Below are 21,784 nucleotides of genomic sequence, written 5' to 3'. Positions count from 1 at the left end.
CTGATCACGGTGCTGGCCTACGTACTGAAGACCTGCCACGAGAGGCGGCTGAGGCGCAGTGGTGTGCGGCCGCAGCTGGACTGCCAGGACGGCGGGGCCAGACTTGGGGCCCGGGCCGACAGCCTGGCTGGCTGGAAGCCCTCTGTCTACTACGTTATGCTGATCCTCGGCCTGGCCGCCCTCACCATCTCCTGCTGCGCCTCGGCCATGTACACTCCCGTGGAGGGCTGGAGTTACATGGACTCCATCTACTTCTGCTTTGTGGCCTTTAGCACCATAGGTTTTGGTGATCTGGTCAGCAGTCAGAGCAGGAGGTACGACCATCAGGGATTCTACCGCTTTGCCAACTTTCTCTTCATCCTGATGGGAGTGTGTTGTATTTATTCACTGTTTAATGTTATAGCCATTGTTATTAAGCAGTTCCTCAACTGTACTTTGAGGAGGCTGGAGTGTAGATGCTGCCAACGGTGTCAGCGTAAACTCCTCCAGCCGGGCCGTAACGCAGTGACGCCCAACATTCTCCGCGCCAACAGGAAGGCCTCGGCCGAGAGCAACGTGGCCGACTGCCGCAGGCAATCCGGAGAGATGATCTCCATCCGCGACTTCCTGGCTGCCAACAAGGTCTCGCTGGCCATCATGCAGAAGCAGCTGATGGAGACGGCGAGTGGACACCCGAGGGCAAGCGGTCCTAGCCCCCGCCCCAACGGCTTTAGCGAGGGGGTCGGAGCGCTCGCCATCATGAACAACAGGCTGGCGGAGACCAGCGTGGACAGATGAAACCAGATCTAGCCTTAGCGATTGCTGAGACTTTCCCCAAACGATAATTAAATACTGTTCAATTCTTATTGTTGGCACTCAGCTTCGATCTTTTACCCCTCACCCTGGAACTGCGGGGGCATCTCCTGAGGCCACGATATTATGGTGGTTTATTATTGTCACATGTACCAGGATACACAGTGAGGAGTTTTTTTGTTATGCATGGCTTCCAGGAGGATCATTCAATGCAGGCAATAAAACACAAAACAGAGGGAGGAGAAGTGAGGGGGGTGTAGGGGAGATGGAGGTGAGAGAGGACGGGAGGGTGTAGGGGAGAGGAAGGGAGATGGAATTGGGGAGAGTGGTGGGCTGTGTGCAGTCGAGAGATGGGGGCAAGGGGAGTTAAGAGGGTAGGGGAGATGGGAGGGGGCAGAGGGGAGGGAAGGGAAAAGAGGAGATGGGGGAGGGAGGAGGAGGGGTATCAGAATGTTTGGATGTGGCCCGAGTGTAGAAGGAGGACACTGAAGCAGGTCGATAGTTCACCGACTTTACTGAGAACAGTTGCAGAGTTTAAAGGAAAAGAGAAACAACATACGCTAGGCCAAAAGGGCCTTTAACTGAAACTATCAAACTGAAAGTTAAATGCCAACACTGCGGCTGAAAGCAATAACTAATACTAAATGAACGCTGCTCCTTGACAGTGTCAATCGAAACAATAGTCCTCTCTCCCGGATAAGGACGAGGGTAAGTAGGGAGCATAAATGTTGCCGTGCTTTTGGTCAAGTCTCGACAAGACTAGAACGAAGAAGGGAATTAAATGCTGCCATAATTAAACAGTAATTAGCTGGGACGTGCATACCCGCGAGCGTGATTTCCGAACCTGTGGCATAGCCCAGCTGTGGGACTGCGTAGACCCGGCAGCAGGGTCCAAGGTTGTGACGGGGAGGGTGCAGTGGTGATAGGGGAGAGAGATGGGAGAGGATGAGGATGGTGTAAAAGAGAGATGAGGGAGGGAGAAGGGAGAGTGTAAGGGGAGATGGGAGGGGAGGTTATATTGAAGATGGGGGAGGGAGATGGGATGGGTGTGAGGAGGGGAAATTGGGAGTAGCAGAAAGCAAAACAGAATATGCAGAATGGAAACGCAGATGCCAGGCGCTGGAGCAATACACAAAATGCTGCAGGTCAGGTGAAACGGACGGTCGATGTTTCAGGCTGAGGTCCTTCTTCAGGACTGGAATGCAGAATATAAAGATTGGGTTGAGTTGTTCTCCAATCTTGGCAATTTACTTGCAAACATTTCATCACCATACGAGGAGGTATCAGTGCACAGTTAACTGAGGTGTGTCCAAATACTTAGCCTTTATATACTGATAGGTCGTCATTTCAGAAACTCAGTTGTAGTGTGGGGAGGAAATCTTGTCGGTGATTGGTTGTGCAGCAAACTTTGTGTATTGTGTTCTGGAATTTTGCCCGTAATGTGTTTGTTTACAGAATCGTTCATGGAAAACCACGCTCCTAGGAATTCTCTTGCATGGCATGTGTTCACTTGTGCCATGACTTCCACTGATGCCCAGTCGAAGTTGTGCCCACCTCGGTCTTCATGGGTAGAGACTGGTCGTGCCGCTTTACGGTGTTCCAAAACGACGACCAATCAGCTGATTGATAAGTACGTAAAGACCAAGCTTCCGGAGGATGCACTGCAACTAACAGCACACGGATGATGTCTCCATGTATGGTGACGAAACGCTTGCAAGTAAATTGTCAAGATCAGAGAAAAGCTTTGACCAACCATCAACCACCCAAGCTCCACACTTTCCGATCATTTCCACTGGAATTTAATGTTACACTTACAGGGAAGGTCTAGTACAGGGAGACAAATGAAGTGCAAGGGATGTGACACATCTCCCCTCCCCCCACTGGGCAGAAAATACAAACACATGTAAACATGAACGACCAGGCTCATGGACAGCGTCTATCCTGCAGTTACCAGAAACTAGATCGGACATCTTATACACTAGAGCTGAGCTCTTCAATGCTGAATCTACAGTGTCTATAAAAAGTATTCACCCCCCCCCTTGGAAGTTTTCAAGTTTTATTGTTTTACAGCATTGAATCACGGTGGATTTAATTTGGCTTCTCTTAACACTATCAACAGAAAAAATATTGCTTTGTGTCAAAGTGAAAACATCTCTACAAAGTGATCTAAATTAATTACAAATGTAAGTCACAAAGTAATTGATTCAATAGTTACTCACCCCCTTCAAGTCAGTATCTAGCAGATGCACCTTTACCAGCAATTACAGCCTTGAGTCTGTGTGGATGAGTCTCTATCAGCTTTACACATCTGAACACTGCAATTTTTCCCCATTCTTCTTTACAAAACTGCTCTAGCTCTGTCAAATTGCATGGGGATCGTGAGAGAACAGCCCTTTTCAAGTCCAGCCACAAATTCTCAATTGGATTCAGGTCTGGACTCTGACTTGGCCACTCCAGGACATGAACTTTGTTGTTTTTTAAGCCATTCCTCTGTAGCTTTGTCTTTATGCTTGGAGTCATTGTCTTGCTGGAAAACAAATTTTCTCCCAAGTCACAGTTCTCTTACAGACTGCATCAGGTTTTCCTCCAGGATTTCCCTGTATTTTGCTCCATTCATTTTACCCTCTGCCTTCACAAGCCTTCCAGGGCCTGCTGTAGTGAAGCATCCCCACATCATGATGCAGCCACCACCATGCTTCACAGTAGGAATGATGTGTTTTTGATGATGTGTGGTGTTTGGCTTATGTCAAATATAGGGTTTAGTTTGATGGCCAAAAAGCTCAACTTTGGTTTCATCAGACTGTAGAACCTTCTCCCAGCTGACTTCAGAGTCTCCCACAAGCCTTTTGATAAACTCTAGCCGAGATTTCATGTGAGTTTTTTTCAACAATGGGTTTCTCTTTGCCACTCTTCACATAAAGCTGAGACTTTGTGCGGTCTCTCCCATCTCAGCCACTGAAACTTGTAACTCCTCCAGAGTTGTCATAGGTTTCTTGGTGGCCTCCCTCACTAGTCCCCTTCCTGCACAATCTCTCAGTTTTTGAGGACAGCCTGCTTCGGGCAGATTTACAGCTGAGCCATATTCTTTCCATTTCTTGATGATTGACTTAACTGTGCTCCAAGGGATATTTATTGACTTGGAAGTTATCTTGTATCCATCTCCTGACTTGTGCTTTTCAATAATCTTTTCACGGGCCTGCTTGGAGTGTTCTTTTGTCTTCATGGTGTAACTTTTGCCAGGACACTGACTCACCAGCAGTTGGACCTTCCAGAGACAGCTGTGTTTTTATTATAATCAATCGAAACACCTTGACTGCACACAGGTCTCCAAATACAAACCTCTATTTAACTAATTATGTGACTTCTAAAACCAATTGGCTGCACCAGTGATGACCTGGTGTGTCATATTAAAGGGAGTGAATACTTATGCAATCAATTTTATGTTTTGTATTTGTAATTAATTTAGATCGCTTTGCAGAGATCGGTTTTCACTTTGACACAAAGGAGTCTTATATGTTCATCGGTGTAAAAAAAGTCAAATTAAATCCACTATGATTTAATGTTGTAAAACAATAAAACGTGAAGACCTCCAAGAGAGGTGATTACTTTTTATAAGTACTATACCGTGTCAAAACCCTTACACTCTATTTGTCTGAACGGTTTCTTTGTGAATGCAACACTATGTTCTGCATAGACACAAGGTATTCTGCAGATGCTGGAAATCCAGAGCAACACATACGAAACATTGGAGGACCTCAGCAAGCCAGGCAGCATCTAAGAAGAGGATTAAACAGTTGAAGTTTCAGGCTGAGACCCTTCATCTCCCCTTGTGTGGCATGATCTGTGTGAATGGCACACAAACAAGGCTGCTCACTGTATCTCGGTTTGTGTGACAATACCAAACCAATTATCAATTACTACCTAGACTGGGGGATCGTGGGTTCATCTTCTAGCACATGAGAAGTCCGTGCTTGAGAATATAGGATGCTTCGTCTGTTTGCTTTATTTCTGGTGGCTGTGTCTGGAAGGGAAGAGAGTATGCACTGTCATGGACTCTGCCCTCCCACTGGTGAATATGTTCATTGGGCAAGCTGCACCCTGATGCCCGACTCTGTTCAGTACCGCGAGCTGTTCTGTGATGTGTGCCGGTGCTCAGGAGGTTAATAAACAGTCCTCAGTGCATCGCCCATGGGCGACTTCAATGAAGTAGCATTGTTAATATTGGATGGATGGGTGTGCGGGTGATGGAGGAAGATGGGAGGGTGTGAGTGGAGGGGTGGAAGGAGATGGGGAGGGACATGAGAAGGGAGGGGAGGGTGTAGGGGAGAAGGGGAGGAAAAGAGGGGAGGGGAGTGTATAGGGGAGATTGGAGGGGGGGGGGAAACTGGAGAGAGCCAAGTGGACTCTCTCACCAGGATGATCTTGTGAGATCAGGTGGACACACTCCGATGTCCTGGGAGCCCTTGCCTGTGATCTCCCTCCTGATTCCATTCCACTGGTTACCCAGCACCTCACCATGTCCCACACGCCCTGCCCTCAGCAACAGGAGGGAGAACAGGCTCTTTCTTCCCCGGCTGGATGCAAGTCACACTAACGCACTTCCTCCCCGATGTGCAAAAGAGCTTGGGCAGAAGTGTGCACACGCAAATTATGTGTAGTGTGCAAGGACGTGACTGAGTGTGTGCGGTATGTAAGCTTGGCCTCAATACCTCCTCGTGCAATTGGATCCCCGATTCCCTCATGTAAAAACCCCAGACAGTTCAACATCTCCTCCACAATCTCCATCAGCACGGGTGCACACAAAGCTGTGTGCCTAACCTCCTGCAATACTCACATCATGCTTATGACTGTGAGACTAAGCACAGTTCCAATGCCATATCTAAGTTTGCTGACGACACCATCATTGTTGACAAAATCAAAGGTGGTGATAAATCAGCACGTAGGAGTGAGATTGAAAAGCTGGCCAAGTGGTGCCACAACAACAACCTCCCACTCACTCAACGTCAGCAAGACCAAGGAGCTGATTATTCACTTCAGGAGAGGGAAACCACAGGTCCATGAGCCAGTCCTCATAAGGAGATCAGAGGTGGAGAGGATCCTCAACTTTAAATTCCCCTGTGTTACCATTTCCTGGGCCCAGCACGTAAATGCATTCTTAGAAGTTTATGAAAATTTGGCATGGCATCTAAAACTTTTACAAACTTCTATAGATGTTTGGTGGAGAATATATTGACCAGTTGCATCATGGCCTGGTATGGAAACACTTATGACATTGAATGGAAAATCCTACAAAAATTAATGGATATGGCCCAGTCCATCCCAGGTAAAGACCTCCCCTCCATTGAGCACTTCTAAATGGAGCACTGCCACAGGAAAGCAGCATCCATCATCAGGGACCCCCACCACCCAGGCCATGCTGTCTTCTCACTGATCCCAACCAAAAAAAGGTCCCAGGACACACACTACCAGGTCCAGGAACAGTTGTTACCCCTCAACCATCAGGCTCTTGTACCAGTGGGGATAACTTCGCTCACCCATCTCTGAACTGTTCTCATAGCCTATGGACTCACTTTCAAGGACTCTTCATCTCAAGTTCTCAATATTTATTGCTTATTTATTTTTTTTCTCTTCTTTATTTGCAAAATTTGTTGTCTTTTGCTCATTGGTTGTTTGTCCACCCCGTTGGGCGCAGTCTTTCATTGATTCTGTTGTGGTTCTTGGATTTACTGAGAATGTCTGCAAAAAAAAAATGAATCTCAAGGTTGTTTATGGTGACATATATGTACTTTTTGCAATAAATTTACTTTGAATGTGGGGAAGAATGGAACCAGACTGTCTCTGTGAACTGCCCAGTAGAAGCCGGCTTCTACAGGGAGCAGCTGGGGGCTCGGGTGCTGTGGGTCCCTCCGAGAGCTTGGGTCTACAGACAGGAGTGAACATCTCCAAGAACAGTCTGAGGGCTCAACAACGCAAGTGAAGCACTCTGGTTCCTCGGCTGCGTAAGTCCAGGGAAGACAATCTCAGGCCTCTCCAAACGTGGGAGATTGAGGTGCGAGCCCCCTCTCCCAAACCCCGGTTTGTGTGGATGCTGTGTAATTCACTACCCTGTTACAAATTAATGCCACAAAATAACAGACAGCACACTGTATACGATTAAAGGAATTATATTTATGAATCTTAACTGAAGGGTTAGTAAAGAATAACAAAAAAGAAAAGGGCCCATTCTAATTAAACAGCCAAATGTCAGTCACGCACTGAGTTCTCGGTCAACGTGAACACCCACACCACCTTCCGAACGTCACTTGCAATCCATCTCGAACGAACGGATCTCCCACCGGTTCACCCCAGTGTCTTCTCTCTTCATCTCCTCTCGAACAAAAGCCCCTAGCCCAACCTTAGTGTCCCCTCACCAAGAAAAACCTCCCGGTAATTGGATGGCTCACATTCAACATTACCTCTCATCTTCAACAATAACCCAAACAGGCTGAAAGCAGAACCAACAGCTTTTATGGAGTTGCTAAATGAAATGCCTACAGCATAACGGTAAAGGTGTGAACCGGGGCACTACACAAGAATCTGGAACAGAAGTCGGCTGTCATTCAAGATCTTGGTTGATGTTCTATCCTAACACCATTTTAAAAAAAGATTAGCTATATTTGTCATGTGTACATTGAAACATAGAGTAAAATGTGTTGTTTGTATCAACAAGCAACTGTTTGAGGATGTGCTGGGAGCAGCCCACAAAGGTTGCCGTGCTTCCTGCACCAACATAGCATGTTATAAATCCTAGAATTGGATCATTCAGCCCATCAAAACTTCCTCACTTAAAGCACACTACAGCAGTCAATAAGAAAATGTTTGCTTTTAGTTGATGCCTTTGTAGATTTACAGCCACTGATATGCTTTTTAAAGTGCAGTCACAACTGTGAAGCGAGAAAATCAGAAACCACGAAGATCCCAGCATTAGATAATAAGACCATAAAACATAGGAGTAGAATTAGGTCATTTGACCCATCACGTCTGCTCTGTCATTCCATCATGGCTGATTTATTATCCCCCTCAACCCCATTCTTCTGCCTTCTCCCTGCAACTGTTGATGCCTTTACTAATCAAAAACCCATCAACCTCAGCTTTAGATATACCCAGTGACTTTTCCTGCACAGATGTCTGTGGCAATGGATTCCACAGATTCTCCAACCTCTGTTTTAAAGGGCTGTCTTTCTATTCTGAGGCTGTGCCCCCTGGTTCTAGATTGAGCCACTGTAGAAAACATCCTCTCCACTTCTACTCTATCTAGGCCATTCAATATTTGATAGGTTTCAATGAGATCCCCCCACCATGCCAACTTACTAGCCCTAATCTGTACATCTTTGAAAAGTGGGAGGAAACCAGAGCACCCGGAGGAAACCCACGCAGTCTCAGGGAGAACATTCAAAATCCTTTTCCGGCAATTCCAGATCTATCCCCATATCCCTTGATTCACAGAATACTTAGAAATCTACTGATGCTTGTATTGAATGTCTTCAGTGACTGAACTCCACCGACCTCCAGCGTAGAGAGTTCCATAGTTTCCGCAGCCTCTGAAGGAAGAAATTTCTCCTCATTGCCATCCCAAACCGTATTCCCCTTTGCCCTACACTTCTCAGACAGAAGTATCGCCCCTGAATCCAGCCTGTCAAGCCCCATTAAAATGAGCTCTTCTCTTCTTCTTTAAGCAATAGAGAACACAGTCACATTCTATTTCTCACTGGGCAGTCCATAAAAGCATAGGACATAAGAACAGAATTAGGTCATCGAGATTCCACCCTGGCTGATCATCACAACCGATTTATTTTCCCTTTCAACCACATTCTTCTGCCTTCTCCCCGTAATCTTCAACACCTTTACGAATCAAGAACCTATCAACCTCAGCTCTAAACGTACCCACTGATGTGGTCTCCACAGGCGTCTGTGGCAATGAATTCTTCAGGTTCTCCACCCTCTGGCTAAAGAAATTCCTCCTCATTACTGTTCCAAAGGGACATCCTTGTATTCTGAGGTTGTCCCCTCTGGTCCTAGACTCCCCTACTATAGGAAACATCCTCTCCATGTCCACTCTATCTAGGCTAGCTCTATTTCAGTAGCTTTCAATGGGATCCCTCTCATTCTTGGAACCAGACTGGTGTAGCTGTGGAGTTCTCCCTCTGTAACTAGTACATCTCTTCCTGGGTCAGAAGTAGGAAGAGAAGAAAGAAAGGTTAGCTTTATTTGTCACATGTACATTGAAACAGACAGCGAAATGCATTGCTTGTGTCAAAGCAAACCAACAGGAATTGAGATGGGCTGCCGGCGAGTATTGCCACACTTCCAGTGCCAACGTGGTGGTTGTCAGTCATGTCAGATGATGACGGCAGACCTGTGTGGGAGAGTTTTTAATGTGGAAAAGCCTTTGTGCTGAGGCAGTCCCACTCTCTCAATCAGGGAAGTCCGGGTCCAGTGGTATGAACAAGGGTCACAAACTGGAGTCTTCCTTGGTTGCAGTGGATGACCATGATGTCTTCTGTGCCTTGTCACAGCCTTTGTTCTCCGGGTGCAGTCTCACCAATGCCCCACACTGTTGCGTAGAACTTTGCCACCTTTCTACTCAAATCGTCTTGTGGTAACGTACCCCGTGACATCGCAGTCACTTGTTGACTTTCAGCGACTTGTAGAGAGTATAAAATGGCTAAGCTTTAGGTACAGATGGATGGTTAAAGATGTACAGCACAGAAACAGACCCTTCAGCCCATCTGCTCCATGCTGACCACAGCATCCCTTCAAGTTCCAGTTGCCTGTGTTCAGCTCTTAACTCTACAAGCACCCCCCCACACCCTCCATGTACCTATCCAAATTCCTCTTAAACCCTACAAGCGCCACCCCCACACCCTCCATGTACCTATCCAAATTCCTCTCAAACCCTACAAGCGCCACCCCCACACCCTCCATGTACCTATCCAAATTCCTCTCAAACCCTACAAGCGCCACCCCCACACCCTCCATGTACCTATCCAAATTCCTCTCAAACCCTACAAGCGCCACCCCCACACCCTCCATGTACCTATCCAAATTCCTCTCAAACCCTACAAGCGCCACCCCCACACCCTCCATGTACCTATCCAAATTCCTCTCAAACCCTACAAGCGCCACCCCCACACCCTCCATGTACCTATCCAAATTCCTCTCAAACCCTACAAGCGCCACCCCCACACCCTCCATGTACCTATCCAAATTCCTCTCAAACCCTACAAGCGCCACCCCCACACCCTCCATGTACCTATCCAAATTCCTCTCAAACCCTACAAGCGCCACCCCCACACCCTCCATGTACCTATCCAAATTCCTCTCAAACCCTACAAGCGCCACCCCCACACCCTCCATGTACCTATCCAAATTCCTCTCAAACCCTACAAGCGCCACCCCCACACCCTCCATGTACCTATCCAAATTCCTCTCAAACCCTACAAGCGCCACCCCCACACCCTCCATGTACCTATCCAAATTCCTCTCAAACCCTACAAGCGCCACCCCCACACCCTCCATGTACCTATCCAAATTCCTCTCAAACCCTACAAGCGCCACCCCCACACCCTCCATGTACCTATCCAAATTCCTCTCAAACCCTACAAGCGCCACCCCCACACCCTCCATGTACCTATCCAAATTCCTCTCAAACCCTACAAGCGCCACCCCCACACCCTCCATGTACCTATCCAAATTCCTCTCAAACCCTACAAGCGCCACCCCCACACCCTCCATGTACCTATCCAAATTCCTCTCAAACCCTACAAGCGCCACCCCCACACCCTCCATGTACCTATCCAAATTCCTCTCAAACCCTACAAGCGCCACCCCCACACCCTCCATGTACCTATCCAAATTCCTCTCAAACCCTACAAGCGCCACCCCCACACCCTCCATGTACCTATCCAAATTCCTCTCAAACCCTACAAGCGCCACCCCCACACCCTCCATGTACCTATCCAAATTCCTCTCAAACCCTACAAGCGCCACCCCCACACCCTCCATGTACCTATCCAAATTCCTCTCAAACCCTACAAGCGCCACCCCCACACCCTCCATGTACCTATCCAAATTCCTCTCAAACCCTACAAGCGCCACCCCCACACCCTCCATGTACCTATCCAAATTCCTCTCAAACCCTACAAGCGCCACCCCCACACCCTCCATGTACCTATCCAAATTCCTCTTTTAAACTCTACAAGCGCCACCCCCACACCCTCCATGTACCTATCCAAATTCCTCTCAAACCCTACAAGCGCCACCCCCACACCCTCCATGTACCTATCCAAATTCCTCTCAAACCCTACAAGCGCCACCCCCACACCCTCCATGTACCTATCCAAATTCCTCTCAAACCCTACAAGCGCCACCCCCACACCCTCCATGTACCTATCCAAATTCCTCTCAAACCCTACAAGCGCCACCCCCACACCCTCCATGTACCTATCCAAATTCCTCTCAAACCCTACAAGCGCCACCCCCACACCCTCCATGTACCTATCCAAATTCCTCTCAAACCCTACAAGCGCCACCCCCACACCCTCCATGTACCTATCCAAATTCCTCTCAAACCCTACAAGCGCCACCCCCACACCCTCCATGTACCTATCCAAATTCCTCTCAAACCCTACAAGCGCCACCCCCACACCCTCCATGTACCTATCCAAATTCCTCTTAAACATTGCAGTTGCACCCTCTTCAACCACCCCCTCCAGCTTCTCATTCCATGCACTCACTCTCTTCTGTGTAAAGAGGTTACCTCTCAGGTAGCTTTTCAATCTTTTTGTAGCTGTGCCCTATCATTTTGGAGTCCCCCAACCCTGGGGAAAAGACTATGACCTCCCACCTTATCCATATCTGTCATGATTTTATAAACTTCTGAGAGGTCACACCTCATTTTCCCAAGCTCGAAGCAATAAAGATCCAGCATGGCCAACTTCTCCCAATAACTCAGGCCCTGCAGTCCAGGCAGCGTCCTTGAAAAAACCTCTTTTGTGTCTTCACTAGATTGGTGGCGTCTTTCCTATAACAAAACCACACGTAATACTCCAAGTGCATCCTTACCAATGACTTACATAACTGCAACATAATGTCCCCACTACTAAACTCAATGCCCTGACTGATGGAGGCCAGCATGCTAAACATCTTCTTCACCACCCTGTCTACTTGTGTGGCTCCTTTCAGCAATCCCTGCTCTTGTACTCCCATGGTTGATTGTTAGTCCAGACTCAGTGTGCTGAAGGGCCTGTCATAAATCTAATCACTGGGCGACACGGGAGTGGCTAGCGAAATGTTTTACCAGCTATAGGATCAGTGCTTATTTCCCCCACTGTCTGTAAGGCGTTTGTACATTCTCCCTGAGAATGCTTGGCTTTCATCCAGATGCTCTGGTTTCCTCCCACAGTCCAAAAGCCATACGAGTTAAGGTTAGTAAGTTGTTGGCATGCAGTGTTGGTGCCAGGAGCACAGTGACGCTTTCAGGCTGCCCCCAGCACATCCTCGGACTGTATTGGTCGTTGACATAATGACACATTTCAATGTACATGTGACAAATGAAACTAATATTTAACCTGATCTGATTCTCAATGACATGCGCTCACCTCAATCCCTGTAATTTAAGGCCACCCAGCTTCTCACCATTGAACAATGACAATAATCTCAGCGGGATTGTAAGTTTTGGAGAACATACAGAGAAGGTTTGAGGTGGTTTAAGCTAATTGAGAGAGTTGGCACAGAAGTGGAAACCCGCGAGAGTCATGGAGTCATAGTGCACCACAGCACAGAAACAGGCCCTTTGGCCCATCTAGTCCATGACAAACTGTTATTAAGCCTAATCCCATTGACCCATACCTGGGCCATCACTCTCCATACCCCTCCCATTCATGTATTTACTGTAACTTCTCTTAAATGTTGCAATCAAACCTACATCCACTGTTTCCACTGGCAGATTATTTCACACTCGCACCACTCTCTGAGTGAAGAAGTTCCCTCTTATATTTTTGAATATTTCACCTTTCACCCTTTATCTCTGACCTCTACTCTAGTCTCACACAAACTTAGTAGAAAAAAGCCTGCTTGCATCTATATTATCTATATCCTTCATAATTCTGTACACCTCAATCAAATCTCCCTCGTTCTTCTGCCGTCCAGGGAATAAAGTCCTAATTTATTCAACTTTTCCCTTAAACTCAGGTCCTCAAATCTCGGCAACATCCTTGCAAAATATTTCTTTGTGCTCTTTTGATCTCAGTGATATCATTCGGGCAGGTAGGTTACCAGAAATGTAGGTAGGTGACAAGAATAAACTAGTTTGTATTCCATCTACTACATTCTCGTCCACTGACTCATCCCTGCTGTGAAGTCTCCGCTGCATTGGGGCTGGAGAAGGTCAATGAAGCAGCTTCAGGTCTGGGACCCTCAAACATGTCCCGAACTTGACTCCTCGCTGTTCCCTCCCACCACCCTTGTCTTTGTGTAGTTGCTCATTCAGTGCACTGCGCCAGTTGCCCCTCAAACCCACCTCCACAAGGAATGTAAATACAGCCTTCCTGTTGGACCTTAGCAGTAGAACAAAGGAGGTTGGCTTGGAGACGTCCACAACTTCAAGACTTGCAGCATTTTTATGTGGAAAAAGTGGCTGTCCATTTGGAGTTGGAATTGGAACTGGTCTGTTATTGTCACGTGCACTGAGATGCAGTGAAAAACTTGCCTTGTACACTGTTCATACAGATCAGATCATTACACAGTGTATTGAGGCAGAACAATGCAGAATAAAGTGTAACAGCTACAGAGAAAATGCAGTGCAGGTAAACAATAAGGTGCAAAATTTTAACGAGGTAGATTGTGAGGTCAAGAGTCCAATGCAGCGTAAAAGCTGTTCTTGTGCCCGGTGGTACATGCTTTCAAGCTTTGTATCTTTTGCCCAGTTGAAGGGGGCTGAAGAGAGAATGTCTGGGGTGGGTGAAATCTTTGATTATACTGGCTGCTTTACTGAGGCAGCAAGAAGTATAGACAGAGTCCATGAGGGGAGGCTGGTTTCCATGATCTGCCGAGCTTTGTCCACAATTCTCTGCAGTTTCTTGCGGCTATGGGCAGAACAGTTGCCATGCCAAGCCATAAGGCATCTGGATATGATGCTTTATATGTTGCATCTGTAACACGACATAAGGTTTCACTGCTAAGGTAATGATTTCTCTGTAGCAGCAGTGTTTGGGTTATGACTAGAGATAACCAATGAGCGGGATGTTGTTCTTTCTTGTGTGTCTGGGAGAGGGGGATTTCGCAGTCTTTTTGCTGGGGAGAGATGAGGAGAGAAGACGCGAATGGAGAGAGTTGGTAGACTGCCGGACGGAGTGGACAGAGCGAGGGTCCAAAGGGCAGCGACGATCGGAGGAGGTCGATAGTGGACAATTGTGAGCTCCAACGTTGCGCAATAGACTGTTTCATGAGAAAGGACACTTTTTCTTTTTTTGCTTTCTTTATTAACCATATAGTCAAATTAAGAATTATAAACCTCAATCATTTAATTGCATATTGTGTACTGTAGGGGTCACCAACCCGTCGATCGCAATCGACCTGTCGATCTTTGAGGCTTTCCCAGTAGATCCCGAAGAAAAATCAAAAATAAATGCACAAATACTGTTGTAATGTGAGCATTATAAAAGTAAGTAATACTAATTAGGATAATGGTAATATAGCAATATTTTCGCTAAAAAGCTGTTTGTAAAGAGAGATTGTTTCCGGGTCGCAGGGGTTTAGTTCCGTTCTTTCTGCCCCGTGCGCATGTGTGTAGCACCCCCGCCATGCACCGCGTTTTCAGCATAGCTTGTGCTGCATCAAAGTGACCAATCAGATTAGATAAGAGTACAGACTGTTGCAAACATCAATATACGGCACTGTCCCCAACCTCCGGGCCGCGAAGCATGCAGGGGTGTAGCGGTAGTCAGGATGCACGCAGCACATCTTTAAGAAAAAAAGCCAAAATAAACAAGCTGATTAATTAGGTGCCGCCCGGCACGTAAATGTCGGCTCAGATCAGAGGCGATGCAATCGGCAATCGCTCGTGATATCCTGATAGCATAGTGGAGGTTCCACAAAAGAAGGCGAAAACATACAAATTCCATCCAGAACGGGAAGAGGGATTTCTATTTACCTTGGTGAAAGACAAGTGTGTATGTATGTTGTGCCACCAAACACAAGCACTGACTAAAAGAGGGAATCTGGAGCGGCACTGCAACACCAACCACCAGGAATTTAAAGACACCTACCCCCCAAAGAGCACAATCCGTGCCAGGAAAGTTGAGCTGAAATCGGGATTGAAGGCCCAGCAATCGTTTTCCACAAAACATGCTGCTCAAAATAAGGCTGCTATTGAAGCATCATTTCCTGTAAGTCACCTTTTGGCCAAACACCAGAAGCCTTTTACAGGTGGCGATTTATTCAAGGAAGCAATGGTCATTACCGCAGAGACTGTTTTTAATGACTTTAAAAACAAAAACGACATCACAACTGCAATACATAATATACGGCTTGGCCCTGCAACAGTGACAAGGAGGGTAGAGTCACTGTCAGAGAACGTGGATCGACAAGTGTTAAAGGACTTGTCACTCTGTGAATATTTTTCACTACAGTTCGATGAATCCCTGAATGTAATGCAAACAGCTCAGCTTGTTGTATTTGTCGGAATGGCTTTCCAGGATTTTACGTTTGTACAACAAAGGAGGACTTCCTCACTGTTTTGCAATTAAAGGAAAGAACGAGAGGTGAGGATATTTACAACAAGTTTAAAAAAAATATGTCCGTGAAAATGACACCCCCATTCATAAACTGGTGGCAATTACTACTGATGGGGCCGAACAATGCACGGTGTGTGCGTTGGTTTTATACCACTAAAAGTCAGTGCCTACTTTGGGTCAACTTATCTGTGTGAAATTGCATTTTCACAGATGAAAATTATTAAATCTAAGTACAGGAGCTGACTTACTGACAGACACCTCACTAGGGTTGCCAATTTTCTCACTCCCAAATAACGGACAAAAGTAGCAGTCATATCCCGGGACATTTGTGTTTACCCTGAGAAAGACTACCATGACCATGAAGTCTTGTGCGGGCACCTGTGTGCGCATGCGCATACGTGCTGAATTTTTTTTTACCCCATGAATCGGTTTTGGCTTAATCTTCATTACTTCTACTTTATATAGGCTGCATATTTATCATATCATTCCTGCTTTTACTATATGTTAATGTTATTTTAGGTTTTATGTGTTATTTGGTATGATTTGGTAGGTTATTTTTTGCAATGGTAATTGCTTCTTCGGCGTAAAGCATTTCGGCACGAAAGGTTTCATTGGAACGTTCTACCTTAGCGGGGAGAATACGGGACAGTTGGCAACCCTACACCTCACAGACTGTCTCAAACTGGCTGTCCGTAGTTATGAGCCAAATTTCAGGGAACTAGCAGAAAGTATTCAGCCCCAGTCATCACACTGAGTGCAACAGTCAATTTTTATTCATTTATTTTTTGTGTTGAAATAAAATTAAATAATGAAACTTAGAATTAAAAGTGTGAAGTATTGTAATATTCTTAAAGAAAGACAGCTATGGCCTGTTTGATATGCTAGTTACAGTGTTTTCTTTTTTGAATTAATTTGAAAGTTTGACAGAAGTATTTTTTGTAATTCAAATACAATTCGTCCAAATAAAAGGCCTCAAATTGGAAGTACAATCTGAGCTGTTTTTTTCTCTACATGATTTAGTAGGTAGATCTTGCCTTTCACTGAGGTCGAGGTAGGGGATCTTGGGCTTAAAAAGGTTGGTGACCACTAGTGTACTGTTCTTTATTTTGCGGTACTGATTTGTAACAGGGGACACATCGCGCAGCATCCACCCAAACGAGATTTCTTAAGTTTGGCCGGACCAGGGGCTATCATCCCCTATATTGAGCCGCTAGCTGAACTGAGAGTTACGCATCGATATTCCACAATGCATTGACAAATATTGGAAGAGTCAATGTGACACGTCATTGATATGAACACCAATTTCTCCAACTTCTGGTCATTTCTCCCTGCTCCCTCCTTCTCCCTTTTTCCATTCCCCATTTTGGTTCCCCTCTCACCCCTTCTCTTCTGTTCAACTGCTCATCACCTCCCCTCTGATTTCCCTCCTCTTTTTACCTTCTTCCGTTGTCCACTGTCCTTTCCTATCAGATTCTTTCTTCAGCCCCTTCATTTTTTCCACCTATCACCTCCCAGGTTCTTACTTCATCCCCCCTCACCTGGTCTCACCTATTACCTGCCAGCTTGTACTTGTACCCCCTCACATCAAGTAAGTTCCCTGACTCAAATCTGACCCTTGCTTGAGTCCTATTGACTCATCTTCCCAGCTGGGGGTCCTAATATTCATTGAAAGAAGTATGTGTTCCTCAGAGTCCCTCTAAACATAGATTTAAATCCACATCCCCAAGTTATTGACCTCTCTGCTGTGGGGAATAAGATCAATGTTTCTAAAACGTGCTGCTATCAGCCAGTATCCAATGAAAGGACCTGATGGAAGGTCAACTCTTTGTTCCTCTCCGTAGATGCTGCCTTACGTGCTGGGTTCCTCCAGAATGTTGTGTGCGTTACTTTAGATTTCCAGCACATGCACAATCTCTTGTGTCCAGTGAAAGGAAGCCTCTTCTTCAACCTCCAAGCCCAACTTCGATATGTGTCAAATCCACCATGTTTCAACTTTGTCTCAGACATGTTTTTTGAACCAAGGGCACAGGAGGTTGGCTGAGGGAATGGACAACACTGTGCACCATTAGCAAGCAAATACCAAGCAGTACTGAGCACCCATGGAAAAGCTTTGCTGCCTCTTAATTTGCATGGACTTGCCTTTACATCACAACAGAACATGACCTTTGAAGGAGATAAAGATAAAATAAGTTGGCAAGCTTGATAAACATGTTGCTTATTTAACTGTTCCTATGGAAACAACACAATTAGAGGCTTTTTTAATAAACATTGACAAGCAATGTTTTCGAGAGACCAGGAATAAAATCACTTTAAACTGGCAACTTTAATTAAATCATTTTTAAACTTGACATGTTCTTTCTGCAGGTGTGGAGATGGCAGACTGAATTAAATCGATTATTTACAAGAGATTATGTCTGAAAACTGTTTCCATTTCCTGTCCAATTTGTTGCTCCACTTTTTGTCCCTCCGATTCTGCCTCCTTCCCCGGTTCTCCAAGGGTTAACCCTTCATGTACCAAAATGTAGCATGAAGAATTTACCTGACTGACATCAGTGACCCTGGAGTCCAGTCCATTTACTTGTGGAGATTTGGATTCCTTCGTGCAGGCTGACTCTCTGTGATGTCGAGGGGGAAGAGTGCCACACTGTCTGATGGAATGTCTTGGTCCACAGTGTCAGATCCATCTCATCTTGAAAATAGGATGGGATCTTCTCAGTGTATAAAGGTCCATCAACCCATGGACACTCGCTCGTTATTCCCTTTTATTTTGCGCTATTTATTTATCTTGTAATTTACAGTAATTTTAAGTCTTTGAACTATATTGCTGCCAGAAAACAACAAATTTCAGGTTATGAGACGGTGATAATGTCGGCTGCATCTCTGGCACCGAGACGGGACCCTCAGCTCAGAAGGGAAGGAGGGAAAAGAGGAGAGCAGTAGTGACAGGGGATTCAATAGTAAGGAGGACAGATAAGAGATTCTGTGGAAGAGATCGAGAATCCCAGATGGTCCGCTGCCTCCCTGGTGCCAAGGTCCGCGATATCTCGGATCGAGCTCTCAGTATTCTCAAGAGGGAGGGTGAGCAGCCGGATGTCGTGGTCCATGTAGGGACCAATGACGTGGGTAGGAAGAGTGAGGAGGTCCTGAAAGGTGAGTTTAGAGAGTTAGGCACCAAGTTAAAGGACAGGACCTCCAGGATAGCAATTTCAGGATTGCTACCAGTGCCATGTGCAGGCGGGTTTAGAAATAGTAAGATGGCGCAAATAAACATGTGGCTGAAGATATGGTGCAGGAGGGAGGGCTTCAGATTTATAGATAATTGGGCAGTTTTCCAGGGAAGGTGGGAACTGTTCTGGCGGGACGGTTTACATCTGAACTGGAGGGGGACAAATATTCTTGCAGGTAGGTTTGCTAGAGAGGCTCCAGTGGATTTAAACTAGATACAAGGGGGGAGGGGAACCAGAGTGTAGGAACAGATGTAGGGGAGAAGGAAGAAAAAGAAAATAGTAAAGTTGTTTGCACCGTTAGTGATAAACAGAGAATAAGAGGTGGAAAATTTCTTAAGTGCATTTATTTTAATGCTAGGAGCATTATAAGAAAGGTGGATGAGGTTAGAGCATGGATTGATACCTGGAAATATGATGTTGTAACTATTAGTGAAACATGGTTGCAGGAGGGGTGTGATTGGCAACTAAATATTCCTGGATTTAATTGCTTCAGGTGTGATAGAATCGGAGGGACAAGAAGGGGGGGTGTTGCATTGCTTGTCAAAGAAAATATTACAGCGGTGCTCTGGCAGGATAGATTAGAGGGCTCGTCTAGGGAGGCTATTTGGGTGGAATTGAGGAATGGGAAAAGTGTAATAACACTTATTGGGGTGTATTATAGACCACTTAATGGGGAGCGAGAAGTAGAGGAACAAATTTGTAAGGAGATATTTGTAGTAAGCACAAGGTTGTGATTGTGGGAGATTTTAATTTTCCACACGTAGACTGGGAAGCCTATACTGTAAAAGGGCTGGATAGTTTGGAGTTTGTAAAATGTGCGCAGGATAGTTTTTCGCAGCAATACATAGAGGTACCAACTAGAGAAGGGGCAGTGTTGGATCTCCTGTTAGGGAATGAGATAGGTCAGGTGATGGAGGTATGTGTTGGGGAGCACTTCAGGTCCAGTGATCACAATGTCATCAGTTTCAATATAATTATGGAGAAGGATAGGACTGGACTCAGGGTTGAGATTTTTGATTGGAGGAAGGCTAACTTTGAGGAGATGTGAAAGGATTTAGAAGGAGTGGATAGGGACAAATTGTTTTATAAGGATGTAATAAAGAAATGAAGGTCATTTAAAGGTGAAATTTTGAGAGTACATAATCTTTATGTTCCTGTTAGGTTGAAAGGAAAGGTTGAAAGTTTGAGAAAGTCATGGTTTTCAAGGGATATTGGAAACTTGGTTTGGGAAAAGAGAGATATCTAAATAAATATAGGCAGCATGGAGTAAATGAGGTGCTTGAGGAATATAAAGAATGTAAAAAGAATCTCAAGAAAGAAATTAGAAAAGCTAAAGGAAGATACAAGGTTGCTTTGGCAAGTAAGGTGAAAATAAATCCAAAGGGCTTCTACAGTTATATTAATAGTAAAGGGATAGTGAGGGATAAAATTGATCCCTTAGAGGATCAGAGTGGATGGCTATGTGCGGAGCCAAAAGAGATGGGGAGATTTTGAACAATTTCTTTTCTTCAGTATTCACTAAGGAGAAGGATATTGAATTGTGTAAGGTAAGGGAAACAGGTAGGGAAGTTATGGAAACTATGATTAAAGAAGAGGAAGTACTGGCGCTTTTAAGACTGGATAAGTCTCCAGGTCCTGACAGGATATTCCCTAGGACCTTGAGGGAAATTAATGTAGAAATAGCAAGGGCTCTGACAGAAATATTTCAAATGTCATTAGAAACGGGAATGGTGCCGGAGGATTGGCGTATTGCTCATGTTGTTCCATTGTTTAAAAAGGGTTCTAAGACTAAACCTAGCAATTATCAGCCTGTGAGTTTGACGTCAGTTGTGGGTAAATTGATGGAAAGTGTTCTTAGAGATGGTATATATAATCATCTGGATAGACAGGGTTTGATTAGAAACAGTCAACATGGATTTGTGCATGGAAGGTCATGTTTGTCAAATCTATTGAATTTTTTGAAGAGGTTACTAGGAAAGTTGACGAGGGTAAAGCGATGGATGTTGTCTATATGGACTTCAGTAAGGCCTTTGGCAAGGTTCCACACGGAAGGTTAGTTAGGAAGGTTCAATTGTTAGGTATTAATATTGAAGTAGTAAAATGAATTCAGCAGTGGCTGGATGGGAGACGCCAGAGAGTGGTGGTGGATAACTGTTTGTCAGATTGGAGGCCGGTGACTAGTGGTGTGCCTTAGGGATCTGTACTGGGTCCAATATTGTTTGTCATATACATTAATGATGTGGATGATGGGGTGGTAAATTGGATTAGTGAGTATGCAGATGATACTAAGATAGGTGGCGTTGTGGATAATGAAGTAGGTTTTCAAAGCTTGCAGAGATTTAGGCCAGTTAGAAGAGTGGGCTGAAAGATGGCAAATGGAGTTTAATGCTGATAAATGTGAGGTGCTACATTTTGATAGGACTAATCAGAATAGGACATACATGGTAAATGGTAGGGCATTAAAGAATGCAGTAGAACAGCGGGATCTAGGAATAATGGTGCATAGTTCCCTGAAAGTGGAAGCTCATGTGGATAGGGTGGTGAAGAAAGCTTTTGGTATGCTGGCCTTTATAAGTCAGAGCATTAAGTACAGGAGTTGGGATGTAATATTAAAATTGTACAAGGAATTGGTGAGGCCAAATTTGGAGTATTGTGTATGGTTCTGGTCACCGAATTATAAGAAAGATGCCAACAAAATAGAGAGAGTACAGAGAAGATTTACTCAAACGTTACCTGGATTTCAGCACCTAAGTTACAGAGAAAGGTTGAACAAAATGGGTCCTTATTCTTTGGAGCGTAGAAGGTTGAGGGGGGACTTGATAGAGGTATTTAAAATTATGAGAGGGATAGATAGAGTTGACGTGGATAGGCTTTTTCCATTGAGAGTAGGGGAGATTCAAACAAGAGGACATGAGTTGAGTGTTAGGGGGCAAAAATTTAGGGGTAACATGAGGGGGAACTTCTTTACTCAGAGAGTGGTAGCTGTGTGGA

At 45.3% G+C, this 21,784-nt stretch overlaps 1 protein-coding gene across 1 annotated transcript in view; it reads left to right on the top strand.

Moving 5' to 3' along the window:
- Positions 1 to 1,005, top strand: part of kcnk13a (potassium channel, subfamily K, member 13a) — a 37,754-nt gene extending 36,749 nt beyond the window's left edge. Inside the window, exon 2 of the mRNA XM_072240159.1 lies at positions 1 to 1,005. This exon is cut by the window's left edge and continues 110 nt beyond it. Coding sequence (XP_072096260.1) covers positions 1 to 777 — 777 coding nt within the window. The 3' untranslated portion in view covers positions 778 to 1,005.
- The last annotated feature ends 20,779 nt before the right edge of the window (positions 1,006 to 21,784 follow it).

Source organism: Mobula birostris, chromosome 1 (genome assembly GCF_030028105.1).
Source record: "Mobula birostris isolate sMobBir1 chromosome 1, sMobBir1.hap1, whole genome shotgun sequence".
In the NCBI taxonomy this organism is placed as follows: Eukaryota; Metazoa; Chordata; class Chondrichthyes; order Myliobatiformes; family Myliobatidae; genus Mobula; species Mobula birostris.
Note: the sequence above shows the minus strand (reverse complement) of the source record. Positions and strands in the feature narration are given on the sequence as shown.